This window comes from Zootoca vivipara, chromosome 3 (genome assembly GCF_963506605.1).
Source record: "Zootoca vivipara chromosome 3, rZooViv1.1, whole genome shotgun sequence".
Taxonomy (NCBI): domain Eukaryota; kingdom Metazoa; phylum Chordata; class Lepidosauria; order Squamata; family Lacertidae; genus Zootoca; species Zootoca vivipara.
The window spans coordinates 56,361,663-56,376,307 of record NC_083278.1 but is presented as its reverse complement, the minus strand read 5'-3'; the positions used below and the strand labels follow the sequence as shown (position 1 = coordinate 56,376,307).

The 14,645-nt window shown below is 41.8% G+C and overlaps 1 protein-coding gene across 11 annotated transcripts in view; it reads right to left on the bottom strand.

Moving 5' to 3' along the window:
- L3MBTL3 (L3MBTL histone methyl-lysine binding protein 3) overlaps nucleotides 1-14,645 on the bottom strand; it is a 58,858-nt gene that overhangs the window by 17,395 nt on the left and 26,818 nt on the right. For all 11 annotated transcript variants that reach the window (XM_035109022.2, XM_035109014.2, XM_035109016.2 and 8 more), the window contains exons 10-14: nucleotides 14,027-14,118; nucleotides 12,957-13,108; nucleotides 6,319-6,395; nucleotides 3,734-3,819; nucleotides 1,853-1,963 (exon numbers count right to left, since the gene is read on the bottom strand). In XM_035109022.2, the coding sequence (XP_034964913.1) occupies nucleotides 1,853-1,963; nucleotides 3,734-3,819; nucleotides 6,319-6,395; nucleotides 12,957-13,108; nucleotides 14,027-14,118 (518 nt within the window). The remainder of the gene's footprint in view (nucleotides 1-1,852; nucleotides 1,964-3,733; nucleotides 3,820-6,318; nucleotides 6,396-12,956; nucleotides 13,109-14,026; nucleotides 14,119-14,645) is intronic.

Sequence of the window (14,645 nt, the reverse complement as noted above, 5' to 3'; positions counted from 1 at the left end):
TGCTTGGCTTTCGTTAGAGAACATAATGGTTAAGAGAATCCATTTGTTCAAATTTCAGGCATTATGTATTGGACAAGGGTGTGTGGGAAAAGGAGTTTGTCAAGTAATATAAAATTATCTACCAGGCTCTCGTCTTACTAATTACAACAGCTTTTGCATTTACTGAGATAAGAAATAGATCACAATGACAACTAGTTTATTAAAGTGTTGATGCATGAGCTTAACAATTCATTTAGTACAGAATGGTCCTCAATGTGAGTCTACTGAGGCCTACATAACTTGTGATCCATCAAGTTAAACACAGCTCACTGACCATAAAGTGAAGCTTCTCCAGTGCTTGACAGACCCTATTGTTGCAGTCACAGAAATACAACAAAAATAGGGCATTGAGCCCCTGGTGGCCCACCACAATTTTTGCCCCACCCACATCCCCCTGAAATTCCCCTGCCCCAAAGTCACAAGTTATACTGTTACAGTGGTACCTCGCAAGACGAATGCCCTGCAAGACGAATTTTTCACAAGACGAATGCATTTTGCGATCTGATGGTGACTCACAAGACGAATTCATTTTGAGAAAAATTCATCTTGCGAATCGCGGTTTCCCATAGGAATGCAGTGAAATTTAATTAATGCGTTCCTATGGGCAAAAAAAAAAAAGAAATTTCAATGCATTCCTATGGGAAACCGCGATTCACAAGACGAATTTTTCGCAAAACGAATTGACTCGTGGAACGAATTAACTTCGTCTTGCGAGGCACCACTGTATACTGTTACTATGTACTAAGTAATTTTTTAAAAAGGTTAAGTACTATCTAGAATAGGATGAAAGTTTTGAGGACTTAAGCTTGCATTATTTGAGGTACCTAGTTCCAGTAATCCTGCAGGCCATAAAAAGGTAAAGGGACCCCTGACCGTTGGGTCCAGTCTCAGTCGACTCTGGGGTTGCGGTGCTCATCTCGCTTTACTGGCTGAGGGAGCTGGCGTACAGCTTTTGGGTCATGTGGCCAGCATGACTAAGCCGCATCTGGCGAACCAGAGCAGCGCACGGAAACACTATTTATCTACTTGCACTTCATGCTTTTGAACTGCTAGGTTGGCAGGAGCAGGGACTGAGCAATGGGAGCTCACCCCATCACAGGGATTCAAACCGCCAACCTTCTGATCAGCAAGCCCTAGGCTCTGTGGTTTAACCCACAGCGCCACCCGTGTCCCCCTGCAGGCCATAAGTGATGCCAAACACTGTAGATAGCATAAACCACGTACAGTTCAAGTGCTGTAGTTTATGCTTGAACTGTACGTGACCTAGGTTCTTTTGGTGTTGAAACACTGTAGATATGCAAGAAAGTAGTTCCAAAAAACAACCAGCAGAAAAAAGTGCAGTTAATAAGTCATGGAGTTTAAAATACGTACGGTAGTAAAAATGTTTTAATGTTTTCTTTCCTTGCTAGTTTCAATTTTGTATCATATCTTAAGAGGAAATGAATGGGAGTCTGAAGGACTAGCATCGTATAGGATGAAATAGGATATGACTGAAAGTATACCTTTACTTCAATACTTTTTGGACACAATGCACCAAGCAATACATTTCAGGTGGACTTTGCAGTAAAACGACTGGAGATTAGTGGTCAACTCAGCCGGATCTAAAGCCTCATGTGTGATTATGGAACTGCTGGGTTTGTAGGCTTCTTCATTCAGTTTAATTGAAGGGAATAATTTCTATACCTGTGGATGTTTATTCTCCCTTCTAGGAGAGTGAATGGGGAAGCCATGTGGGACAGTGTGTGTAACATGACCACTCAGAAGGGATTGTTCAATACAGTAATTTTAAAATATATGTAAAAGTATGAATTACTTTAATTCTATGGTCATCAGTTTCTACCACGGTCGCTACCCTGATAAGCACAGGATTCCTCTTGTCAACTACTTCAAGTTTCATATTCTTCTGGAATCCATGATAAGGTTTCTACAACAAAGAAGAGATTGAGTTGCTATTATTTATATCCTTCTTTTCTATTAAAAATAACCAAAAGAAAATAACTATAAAGGAAACATTTTTTTAAAAAAACATTCATCAGATTGTTACATAGTTTACAATGAATATGTAATTGATATCAATTAAACTAAAAAATTTAAAAAGCATATGCACCTACTTAAACTGGCATTCATAGCTTTTTTAAAAAAACAACAACAACACCCTTTGTTAATGACTTTGTGTTGTATGCAATTGTGTCCCTCTACTGCTGAAAAGCTCTTTGATCCAGCTGAAACTTCCATGAGTGGGAAGTGGGTAGAAATGGATTTTGCAAATTTCCCTATGTCCAGCCCTTTTAATACTGTTGAAATGCTTTGATGGGATAATAATAATAATAATAATTTTATTATTTGTATCCCGCCCTCCTCGGCCGGAGCCGGGCTCAGGGCGGCTAACATCATAAAACTAACACAGTATAGAAAGAACATAAGACCATAAAAACAAGCAATTAATTAATTAATTAAAATCCATCTTAAAATTAGTTCAGAACAAATTAAAATCTGGACAGATGTCAACCTACACTTTCCCCACCTACCTTTAGTGAGAGAAATTATTTAGCTTCTTCATTATAGGGTGGAGAAAGAAAAGACATACCCAATAAACATTTGCCTGAGTATTTTGCCTTGACAGCTACAAAATAGCAATATTATTATTTTGATATGCATGTTGATTGCAAGCTGAAAAGCCAATATGCAGTACTATTATATGCTACTTTGTTTATAGCTCAGTTTTAAACGTGTTTGCCGTCTGCTTTGTTGTTACTGTGACTGCCTGCTTTGCTGTTCTTTCATTTTTTCCCCATATTTTGTTATGACTTACTGGCCAAGACATCAGCAGAATATCTTAAGACTGTCCCAAAAGGTAGACTTTGTGGCTTCATGACCATGCCAATTTCTCTCTCTTACCCTCAACCCTCTGATTTACTTAACTGTTGTTTTTGTGTACCTGCTGAACTGAAACTTGCCTCCAAAGCTGAAACATTGGTAGCTTTTAAACCATTAAGGTTATATGTTTATATATAACACCTAAGCTAAATAACTTTATAAAACAATGAATGGTGTAGATAGAAGGAAAGTTTTCTCCCTCTCTCAAAAGACTAGAAGTGAGGGTCACCAACAGAACTGACTGCCAACAGGATTTGAATAGAAAAAGGAATTCTTCATACACTGCATAGTGAATTAACAGAATTTATGACTAATTATAGAATTAGTCTCTTCTTTCTTAAACTGCCAGCATGCACAAGCTGACTGGACTAGAGACCCTCGCCTTTGTGTTTGGGAGGGCGAAGGAAGCTTTGGGGCAAATGAGCTTTTCCCCTAACGCAAACTGCAGCTATGCATGCTCACAATATGGATTAGGATTCCACACAGTGGTCCCACATTCTCCACTCTGGCAATTTATGGAGGAAAAAGCACTCACACATGTGTAGAGTTTGGGCCTGAGGTAGTGGTGGTCACTAATTTATAGGCATGTATTTATTTACTATTTGATGATTCTCCTTTTTCCTGGAGCCCCTGCCCTGCCAGTTCTCCAGAGCAGATTTTCAAGGGGCACAAGGAGCTGCAGGGCAAAGGAAGTAACACTGAAAGTCCCCTCTCTTCTTTCCTCCCAGGAGAAGCTCCTACCAGTGGAAGCCACTAAGCATAGGAACAGCAATGAAGCATGAGTTAGGCATTTGAGAACACTGCACATTTTTCTTACCACTTTAAAAGCTCTGGCAGGTGCTGGTAAAGAACTAGTTTCTTCCAAATATTTCTCCCAAGAAAAATGCTTGGCATGTGGATAGTCTGGCAAATAAATGATGATACAAAATGTAATTATGTCACGCAACACAGATAGTTACAATATTTTTCAGGACTTGTTAGGTTTAAAGAAGCAACAGAAGAGGAAATAAATGTGCTTGCACTCCTTCTGCCATCCTGCAATGCAAAATATGATGGGACAGCCTCCCTGTGGACAGCAACCCAAGCTTCAGAAGCCACTTCCTCATATCTCACCTTGAGAAGACCCACATCTATTTTTTATATTATTTCACTCCTTCTAATGTGTGTTGTCATACAGTTAAAACACAACATCATCAAAGAGAAGCTCCTGAACTTTAAAAATGATTAAAAGGTTATGGTAGAAGTAAGCCTCTGGCGGCCCTCAGAAATAATTATTTTAAGGATTCTGAGCAGATCAGAGTCCTGCAGTTATGAATAAATAAATGAACATTTAATCCTCCTCCTCTTTACCTCACGCGGTCCCAGTCACCTTTCTCCTCTGCACATTTTCTAATCCTACTTTTCCTTGTTCCTTGGTTGTTCTCCTAACAACTATATGCATAAGGCCAACTGTTTACCTGTCTGTATGCTTCTCCCATACCTCATATTCTATTCCTTTGGACTATCTCTTCATATTTTCCCTGTTCTTTTAAAACTGCATTCTTTCCAGTGTCTACACATTCCCTTCCCTCAATACCCTTTTCTTTTCTGCATTATTTCCTTCAACCTTCATTTGCCTCCCCGGCTCTTCTTTCCCTACCCCCTTCTCCTTCTTTCCTTGGCCCTCTGCTGCTTCATGCCACTTCCTCTTCCAGAGGTTGGCCCCTTTTTCTTGAGTGGGCACTAGGACACCACCAAGTGCCTGTCATCTTCCAATTGCTTGAGACAGGACAAAAGTCATTACTCCAAAGAATCTCTTGAGTCACCCCTTCCTTAAAGTGGCTGTTTGGCAGTTACTCATGTTACTATAAAGACAGGCTTCAAAAGAGGTTTGAAACCTAACACACTGCATTGACTGGCTTCGACTTTTGTCATGCATGATGTCAGGGCTGCACAGCATCAGGCCCCCACTCCTTCTACATGTGATTGAACATCCCGAAAAGGACTTCAATGACATCAGAATAGTTCGTTCAGTCAAGACAGGTGGCTTCCTTACAACTATAGATTTAAAAATAGAGCACTCCACTTATTAGAATCTAAGATATAAAATAGACCAGAATTATTAGAATACATAAAGAACCAAAAGTGTCAAAATTCTGCTGTGACTCTGAGCATCTAAGCATCGAAAACTAAAAGGCCTGTCCATTCCAGCTCTTAACGTTTTACTGAGACAAGTACTAATCTGAACCTTTGGGGGTTACACATCAGCTTTAAATGCAGGTAGTCCCCTGCCTAGCCTATAATATCTTAGCAAAGTTGCTTTTCAGGCAAAATTTCCACCAACATTGTAAACGCAGAATATAGCTTACTATCATGGGGGGAAATATTGTCACTGTGGGAAAGCCAATTTGAGTTTTCTGTGTTTATAAAATGCACACTGTTGAAAGGTAACAGCTTACAAAGCATTACTTTTCCAAGTGACTCATAATATGGCAGTGAATTATACCATCACTCTGTGTGGGCTATTTTACAAAACTCTCTACTAACAAGCTACAATTACATCACTTGCAGGTTCAATATTTATAGTACATTTAAGAAGATTTTCATGCTCAAATTTCATAGCTCCAAGGTATTATTCATGATTTCCACAGTTTATTGATTCTCATCTGCTAGTTATTACCATTTTCTGTAACACATTTTCTCTTTTGCATGGAAGTCTTTTCACTTCATTCACATAATGACTCACATGAGCTCCCTATTCTGTTAAAATTCAGCACAGTTAAGGGTTGTAGTCAATGGTTGCTCAGCAGTAGAGCATCTGATTTGCATGCAGAGGGTCCTGTCCTCAGTCCCCAGCTTCTCCAGCCAGTCAGTCTAGACTCTAGACAATACAGTCATACCTCGAAAGTAGAACGGAATCTGTTCCGGAAGTCCATTCGACTTCCAAAACGTTCGGAAGCCGCACTGGCCGTTCGGGTTCCAAAGAACATTTGCAAACCGGAACACTCACTTCCGGGTTTGCAGCATTCGGGAGCCAAAATGTACGAGAGCCAAGGCGTTTGGCTTCCAAGGTACGACTGTACTGAGCTAGATAGGCCAATACGTTTACTCAATATAAAGCAGCTTCCTACACTGCTATGTCCCTAAGTTGCTATTGGAAGAAAGGCAAGCATCAGGTGCTCTTTGTGTGAGTTGAAGCACTATCTGTCAAAACAAAGCCACTTCTGGATATACCTCTAAAACCTTAAGTACTTTAAGGATGATCAGGATTTTTATTCTCTCCCTTCTTCCATTATTGTCCCCGCAAGCTCACTTTTAAAGTGAGAGAATTTTTACTATTTTACTATTTTTACTATTTTACTATTCCACATTACAATTTCTAGTCTTGTGAAATAAAGTTGTGCACAGCTCTTTCATACAGACCTCGAGGGGTTACAAGGGTCTTTCTGTGCTCTTTACACCAGCCAACTGGATGAATATGTGGACTAGCCGCTTCACACCTGCAGGAAAAATGTTGATTTAGTTAGATTTCATTTCTATAAATGTCTTAAACAGCTTTCTAGGATCTGTCTAAAGCAGCTTATGGTCAACAGAGATCTGGGTTGCCTGTAAACAGAAATGCTAGACAAGCTCCACAGCACTAAGAAATAGCCTCTCAAAGGAATTTTGTCTGAGCACATTAATTTCTGGCCTAAAACATTCAGCTAAAGAATTGGTCCAACCTTACAAACCATTCAGAAATTAACCATAGAAAAAATGGTTACCTGTGAACACAAGCCTAAGACACTAATATATGACCCAAAAAGGACGGCAGGGGGGAAGAGAATAAAGTGCACTGATTTTATTCACCATAGGTAACTATTTGAGTGACTAGTTACAAGCTTACATTTTGTAGCTTTTTTGTTCTTCTAATTTGTATGCCTGAAGATGTTTTTAGATGCTGTGAGTTGCATATGCAAGCATATGGAGAAGTGAGAAGCAAATATTTAAGCCAATAAAATACAAAGTGTGCAGATTGTTCTATTGTGGTAGAATTCGCTCTCTAGTTCAGTAATATTGATAGGGCAACTCTATCAAATCATATATATATATATATTGTTCTAAATACTAGTCTTGCTAAAGAGGAATTGCTCTACCAGTAATAATACACAAGTCATCTTATAGCACCATCTGGTGTTCAGATGTCAAACTCACTGTGAACACATATGTCAAGTTAATTTAAGGAAATGCTGAAATATCATCTGTTGCTCTGCTCTATGAAGAGGTGGTTCTTCCCTTCTCACAGCCCAGCTAAGGATTTATGAGTATCCTGAAGGCTTTTGAAAGTATCAACTTTTTTTTAACCTAAAGTAAGCTTCTAGCATCCACAAAATTAAAACAAAAACCCATTCATCTCATTTACGTTTTTCAACTCTCACATTTAATAAAATAGCAAATAATAAATAAATAATAAATAAATAAATAAATAAATAAATAATTTATTATTTATACCCCGCCCATCTGGCTGGGTTCCCCCAGCCACTATGGGCGGCTTCCAACAAAATATTAAATACAGAAATCCATCTTGAGAGACCCATGGACTGCAAGAAGATGAAATCTATCCATTCTGAAGGAAATCAGCCCTGAGTGCTCACTGGAAGGACAGATTGTGAAGCTGAGGCTCCAATACTTTGGCCACCTCATGAGAAGAGAAGAATCCTTGGAAAAGACCCTGATGTTGGGAAAGATGGAGGGCACTAGGAGAAGGGGACGACAGAGGACGAGATGGTTGGACAGTGTTCTCGAAGCTACGAACATGAGTTTGACCAAACTGCGGGAGGCAGTGCAAGACAGGAGTGCCTGGCGTGCTCTTGTCCATGGGGTCACGAAGAGTCGGACACGACTAAACGACTAAACAACAACAAGAAGAACTACATGTTACAAATCTGCAATTCTTTCCCTCACTCAATAGCCAAGCTGTTTTAATCTCCAATAAGTAAAAGATAATTCATATATTTCACCTTTAGGGATGAATAGCTGTACCTACCCTGTATTTCATTAGTCTAAAGACACTTTTCCCTGACAAAAGTTTGTTTACATTTGTTTTTCTTGACAAAGGTTTGGGGGATGGGAAGGGATATCATGCTTAAAGCAGCTGAGATCGCTCATCCAGCTTAATCTCAAGGTCATGGGTTTGAGCCCCACGTTGGGCAACATTCCTGTTCTGCAGGGCATTGGACTAAGGACCCTTCTGGCCCCTTCCAACTCCATGCTTCTATTATTCCATGAAACATGAAGTTCTGCTGTCAGATACCAGGTGTAGGGGCCACTCCCCTGTGGATTCATCCCAGTGTAGCTGTAACTTTTTAAAGGACCACATTATTTTTTTGAAGGTCTACCTACATCCATGTGAGCCTGCCCAGCTCTTGCTAGTTGGCCTGCCCACTACAGTCTACCAGACTGGCGGGCACTATAGGCGGGGCCTTCTGGTGGCGGCCCCGAGCCTTTAGCACTCCCAAAACAAATACAGCATAAAATGCCCTATTATTTTAAAATTTTGGGAGCCTGTGCCACTGGGCCCATCTGCATGGCTCCAAGCTCTTTAAAAGTTACAGCTCTGCCAAGGGATGAACCCCTGGGAAACGTGATGTTGCTGTAATGTTTAAAAGGTGCCCATATCCCATTTAAAATCAACAAGACAAGCTAGTCAAATTCCAGCGCTTTCAACAGAACTTGCAGCATGTCCACGACGTTTAATGCCGAAGGGATCAAGCAGCAGCTTTAAACAACCTCCCTGTGTCTTCAGAAAAGGTTCTTTTTCTTCTGTTCCAGGGTATATTTTCTCTTTTCTGCTTTATCTTCAGTTTCTTTGCCCTTTGACATTCTGCAGTTTTATTCTGCCTTTGCTCTCAAGCTCTCCTAGCAACCAACCCCACCTCCTTCAGCAAGTCTGCCTCACACTTAAACATGAATGACTAGCTCAAGAGTATCCAAAAAACACGTTAAAAGCAAAGCAATGGTCACCCGTTTCTGTGGCCAAGCATTGGGACAACATTCATTCACGTTAGAAAAAGGAGATGGAAGGTTTCATGGCCTAAACATCAGACTACTGAATATTTGTAATTATTCTTAGACTTCCACGTCAAAAGGCCCGCAATCTGCATATCCAATTTAAAAATCAAAATGTTCACGTGTGCCCTTTCCATAGCAGAACAAATGTAAACCATGGCCTGCTTCACATGATAGGGAAGTCAAATTATGGCTTTCTAGAATGGTACAAATGTGCTGCCTCCTGAGAAATGATCACAGCCACTTTGCTCCTTGGCTTAGTGACTGTGCTAAAAGGCTTGGAGAGAAGCAAAGCAGCTGGAATTACTTCCCCTGGCAGTTGCACATTTGCATGAAGCCATGGTTTGGCTTAGTGTCATCTGCAAACATGGCCAATGAGAGAAACAATATTGCCTCAATTTGAAAACCAATCTAAGGAAGATTTATGGAGAACTCAAACGCTTGCTCGCTATTTCTTTTTTTTAAAAAAAATAATTTTAATTAAAGATTTTCTTGGTTTACAAAAGTACATGCATTGTGTCTTCTTTCATGTTGTAAAGTATTTTCTACAGATCAGTTATATTTGTTATGAGATGTTAGTGTTGAGTATAGTATAAGGTCAGGGGAAAAGAGTGGGGGGAGAGGAGGGGTGGGGAAATTTATATTCTTTTCTATAGTGTACGTGTGGGGTTTTGTGTCAGCATCAACTGGGTAGCTTCAACTGGGTAGCTTCTCTTGATGTCAGCATCAACTGGGTAGCTTCTCTTTCTATTCGCTAAATACATTTCTTGCTCACTATTTCTGACAGTCTTTGCCTCTAGTAAAGTTATTGTTCAACTGTGCATTTTGACATTTTTCTGATGGACCAACAGCATTTCCTATGCTTTTTACACAACAACATGGTATCCTTTAATTGAACGTTTAAGCCAAAGCTTTATAAACGCATGATGATAGTTCTGCTGACAAAGTACTGTATAATGGAACTACCATTGACCTGCTTACTGGTTTGCAAATCCAATTTCTTTTGATGATCGTTTGATAAGATCTTGAGGAAATTTAATTTATTTATATGAATGTTTATGCTAACTAATAAAAAAGAGTATTGTGACAGTGTACAATAAAATCATTAAAACATCATAAAATTAGATAATAAAATAAAGGACAAATGACCAACGATGAATGAAATTAAAACTCTAAAAATGCTTGGTGGAACGTTTTCAGCATCAGAATTGTGGGTGTCTCTCTGAATTCACTAGGAACGTTGTTCCAAAATTCTGGTTGAAACTATGCTAAAATCCTTAGTTCCTGAGAGGATTGCTCTTCCTAAGTAACCAGCTCAGCTAATTTCACTGATCAGTGGTGTATGTGAGAACAAACCATTTTTCTGGCAGACAGCTTTTTGCCACTTAATGTGCAACTGTCATCCATATTGTTGGTGTTATCACTTTCTGTGTAATATTCCACAGCTGGCCTTGACTGTGTTAGCATCTTTTCTTCTCCTCATGAGCAGCTGTGCCAGCACATGCAAGGGCAATGTTGCTGGAAAGATTAGGAAGGAGGGAAGGTTTGAGAACCTGTGACCTTTCACCTGGCAGAGAACTTCTCGAATGGCTTTTCCATTTGGGCACTTGCAAAGAGAGTTATGTGCAGCATTTTGAAGTCCTGACAAACAGCTGATTGTTGAGGCTTCAAAGCACCACTTCGCATGATGTTAATGGCCCACTGGTGGCTAGGAGATACTGTATAACACGGGTGTCAGAGACAAGGCCCGGGGGCCTAATCCGGCCCGCCAGACCTCGTGCTGTGGCCCGCCGCTCGCTGCTGGGTGGCCGCTCGCCCGCGCGGTCACATGGGCGGCCTGGGCGCCGCTTCCGGAGGAAAGGGCGGGACACAAAGTTGAATCCGAGGCCCCATTGGCTAGTGGCGCTGCTAATCTGCCGTTAGCTAGCGCGCCCGGCTCTGAGCCGGCTCTGAGCCTTGCTCTGAGGCAGCGGGAGGTGAGTGCCATGAGGAAGCCGCTTGGAGTGCGGGGCGGTGGCGGCACTAAGGGAAGGGCAGAGAGAGGAACTGGAACTGTTTGCCTCAAGAAGGAAGCGGCAAAGGGCAGGCGAGGTCCTCGCGGTTGGCTTTGGGGCTCAGGACAGAGAAGGCACAGCCTCTCACCCCCTTTATTTGTCCCGCAGCAGAGCTTGGCGCTGCCAACTTGTGCAGGGACAACGCTCAGGAAGCCCCATGTCCTCAGGACAAGCAAGCACGTGCAGGAGGAGGGCGACTTCCGAGTAATTTCTGTGAAGTGCCTGTGCAGTTGATCAGGCATGCCTGCCGTTCGCTTTCCCCGCTGGCTAACAGTTCCCTCCCTCCCTCCCTCTTGCTCGCTATTTCCCTCTCACCCCCTCCCCCCCTCCCTCCCTTTCTCTCTCTCTCTCTCTCTCTTTCCCTCTCAGCCCCTCCTCTCCCCTGCACCTTTGAAGGGCCACCTTTGCAAGGAAACACTTGCCCCACCACCCCAGCCCCTAACAGGACCCCCAAGGCTCCTGCTTCAGCTCTTCAGCCCCCCAAGGAGCCCTTCAGCCCCTACCTGGCTGGGAGCCCAGGGAGGCGATCCAGAGCGCCACAGGCAGGCTCTAGGTGTCAGCTGGCCAGAGAGGAGCCTGCCAGATCCTGGGACAGTCCATCTCCCTCAGTGCAGCCAACACTGGTTGGCAGCAACAGCTCTCCAGCATTCAGCCCTGCCTGGAGTTGCTGCCAGGGAAAAGCTGCCAGGGTTGGGTTAGATGACCGATGCAGCTGTGTGTGTGTGTGTGTGTGTGTGTGTGTGTGTGTGTGTGCGCACACACACCTTGTGGGTCTTTCATCCCCTGCAAGACAAAGCCCTCCCCATCAAGCCAAAGGGCAACCCTTTTGCTGGGGGCACCTGCTGGAGCTCTGAAACCTGCTGTCCAAATACATCCCCTCTCTCCAAGCCTCCCTCTTGAGCAGCCACAGACAGACCCCTGTGAAGAGGAGCCTCCTTCCATGGCTGCCCCAACCCAACCTCTTCCCCAACCCCAGACACTGAGCTTTCATTTTTTAAAAAAGGCCTCTAGTCCTCCCAGAGAACTTTGGAACTCCCTGCCTAGGGAAGCTAGATGGGCTCCCTCCCTGCTGGCAGATGGGAACTGACTGTGTTTTGAGGAAAGGGCTAGCGCTGTGGTATTTTTATTGTTGCTATTATCTGTATTTCTAATAGATCTTTTCAATACATAAATACATAAATTGTACAATAATTGTACATTTGAATATCTACTTGCCATTATTCTGACTATGTTTCTGCTTTCAGAGCTAGTTATTACTTACATTATTACAAAAAACAGTAATAATTGAATGCAGTGACAATAATTTATGATAATAAAGAGTGGACACATAGTCCTACAGATACAGCCGGCCCTTTGAGGGTGACCAAACTGCTGATGCGGCCCCCGATGAATTTGAGTTTGACAACCCTGCTGTATAAGGATCTGGCCCAGCGGCCATATCCAGTTCCCCACCCACAGCAAAGAACTAAGAAATTCAAGCATTAACAGCACTTGCAAACTTTTATATAGAGTGAAAAATGCACACACTAATTAGACCATAGAATACTTTGCCATCTTTCAACTACAGTGGTACCTCGGTTTAAGAACAGCCCTGTTTACTAACTATTTGGTATATGAAATCTGCAAAACCGGAAGTAGTGTTCCAGTTAGCTAACTTTACCTAGGTCTACGAACGGAAGCCGAACGGTGGAAGGGCACCAGCGGCAGGAGGCCTCATTAGGGAAAGTGCACCTTGGTTTAAGAATGGCTTTGGTTTAAGAACGGACTTCTGGAATGGATTAAGTTTGTAAACCGAGATAACACTGTATTGTCAAAAATCTAGGGACATCTTAATGAAATATAGGCACTACTGTTCATAGCAACCATGTGGCGGAGGGGGGGGGAGAGAAAACAACAAATTAACATGGTAGAATTTTGGGGATGCTTATTTCAACAAACAAGATCTTTAAAAAGGCATACCAGTAGTCATAACTCTCATCCCAGTTGTCAAAATGAACCAGAAAACGACTGTCCACAATGTCAGTTACTGTAGCAACACATATGAATGCAGGGTTCTTTTTGTCTACTGCTTCAAGCTTCATCCCCACTCGAAACCCTGATGGAATCACCGTCTAATCAAGGAAAAATTTAAAATTAACAATAAACAGGGAACTGGTCTATTTAAGTACCTAAAGCACTATATAAAAGAAATAAAGAAACACAGATTAATAATAAACCATGCATCCAAAAGTCTATTGACTATCCACAATCAATCCACAATCTTGCTACTAAAAAGAAAGGAGTCCCAATAATTCACATGAAAGTGGCAGAATAAAACAATTCTCAGCATCATGCTTTATCATATATTAATCTTTTTAAAAAAAGTCTTAACTATTAGGCCCTGTCCATTTTGGAATGGCAAAAATAGATTTGCTGGCCATTTGTGGTTTTGTGTGCTTGAACAGGTGATGGATACAAGCCACTGTTTATAGTAGTTGCTCCTGATCTCTGCACACTTTGTAAGCCAGTTGTCTATTTCACCCCGGCAAGTATTACATACACATTTGATACAAACCTGTGAGAAAACAGTAATCTGTTTCCACCCAGGCCAGGACATATCTAATTGTTTTGAGTGCAATCTGTGGACTGTGGATCAACAGCTTCACAGAAGATTGTCTTGGATATAAGATGAACTATCTCCCTCAATATAGGGAAATAGTTTGAATTTTACCATGGAAAACAGGCAGGGATTGATGGGTGTGCACCCAACTAAGTATTTACGTGGGCCTTTTCCCTTGGTTTAGACCAGGCACCCCCAAACTTCGGCCCTCCAGATGTTTTGGACTACAATCCCCATCATCCCTGACCACTGATCCTGTTAGCTAGGGATCATGGGAGTTGTAGGCCAAAACATCTGGAGGGCCGCAGTTTGGGGATGCCTAGTTTAGACTAAGGGTTTGAGTCATAATACTAATAAAAACAATGTACAGTAATCATAATATAAAAAGCTACTATCTGCAAAGAAGCAGGGATAATCAGAGAAAACTCACTGTGTTTTGGTTTTCAAACAAGGATTTCGGAGCAGCTTGAGCCTTACATTTCTTCAGATACGAGGGCCAATTAAATTCATCTTCTTTATATCCTAAAGAAACCCATGGAAAGGAGGAAGATAAAATACCATACCTATTAAACTTGTGGTGCACTTGTGTCAACTGCAGTCACACCTGTTAGCACAGTACCTCAGTTTCACTCTGCCAAATCATTCAATCACAGAATTAAGTGGGAAACAGAGACTGTTTCTTGTAATTTGCTGATTTGGTTGGAGGACATTCAGTCTTGAGGATGATGCCTCCTACTGGACATGATAGGCAGGCTTTATCTTCCCCTTAGAATTATCCCACCCTCCAGATCAATTGGCAGAGCAGAAAACAACTTCCCATCCCCAAATAAGCAAAACTAAAAAACTGGAACTAGAGCTATCCAAAGAGGAAACAATAAAATAAACAGTAGGGTCAAGGTGGGGGCTATATTTCAATGGCTGCTGAGAACAAGGGGTTGGAATGAAGCATTCACATGGCAAGTGCTCAAACTCCAGGGCACAGCCCTTCAACACCACCTCAATCACCCACCTGTCTGAGGTGACATGATTCCAATGGTGAGGAAAAGAAG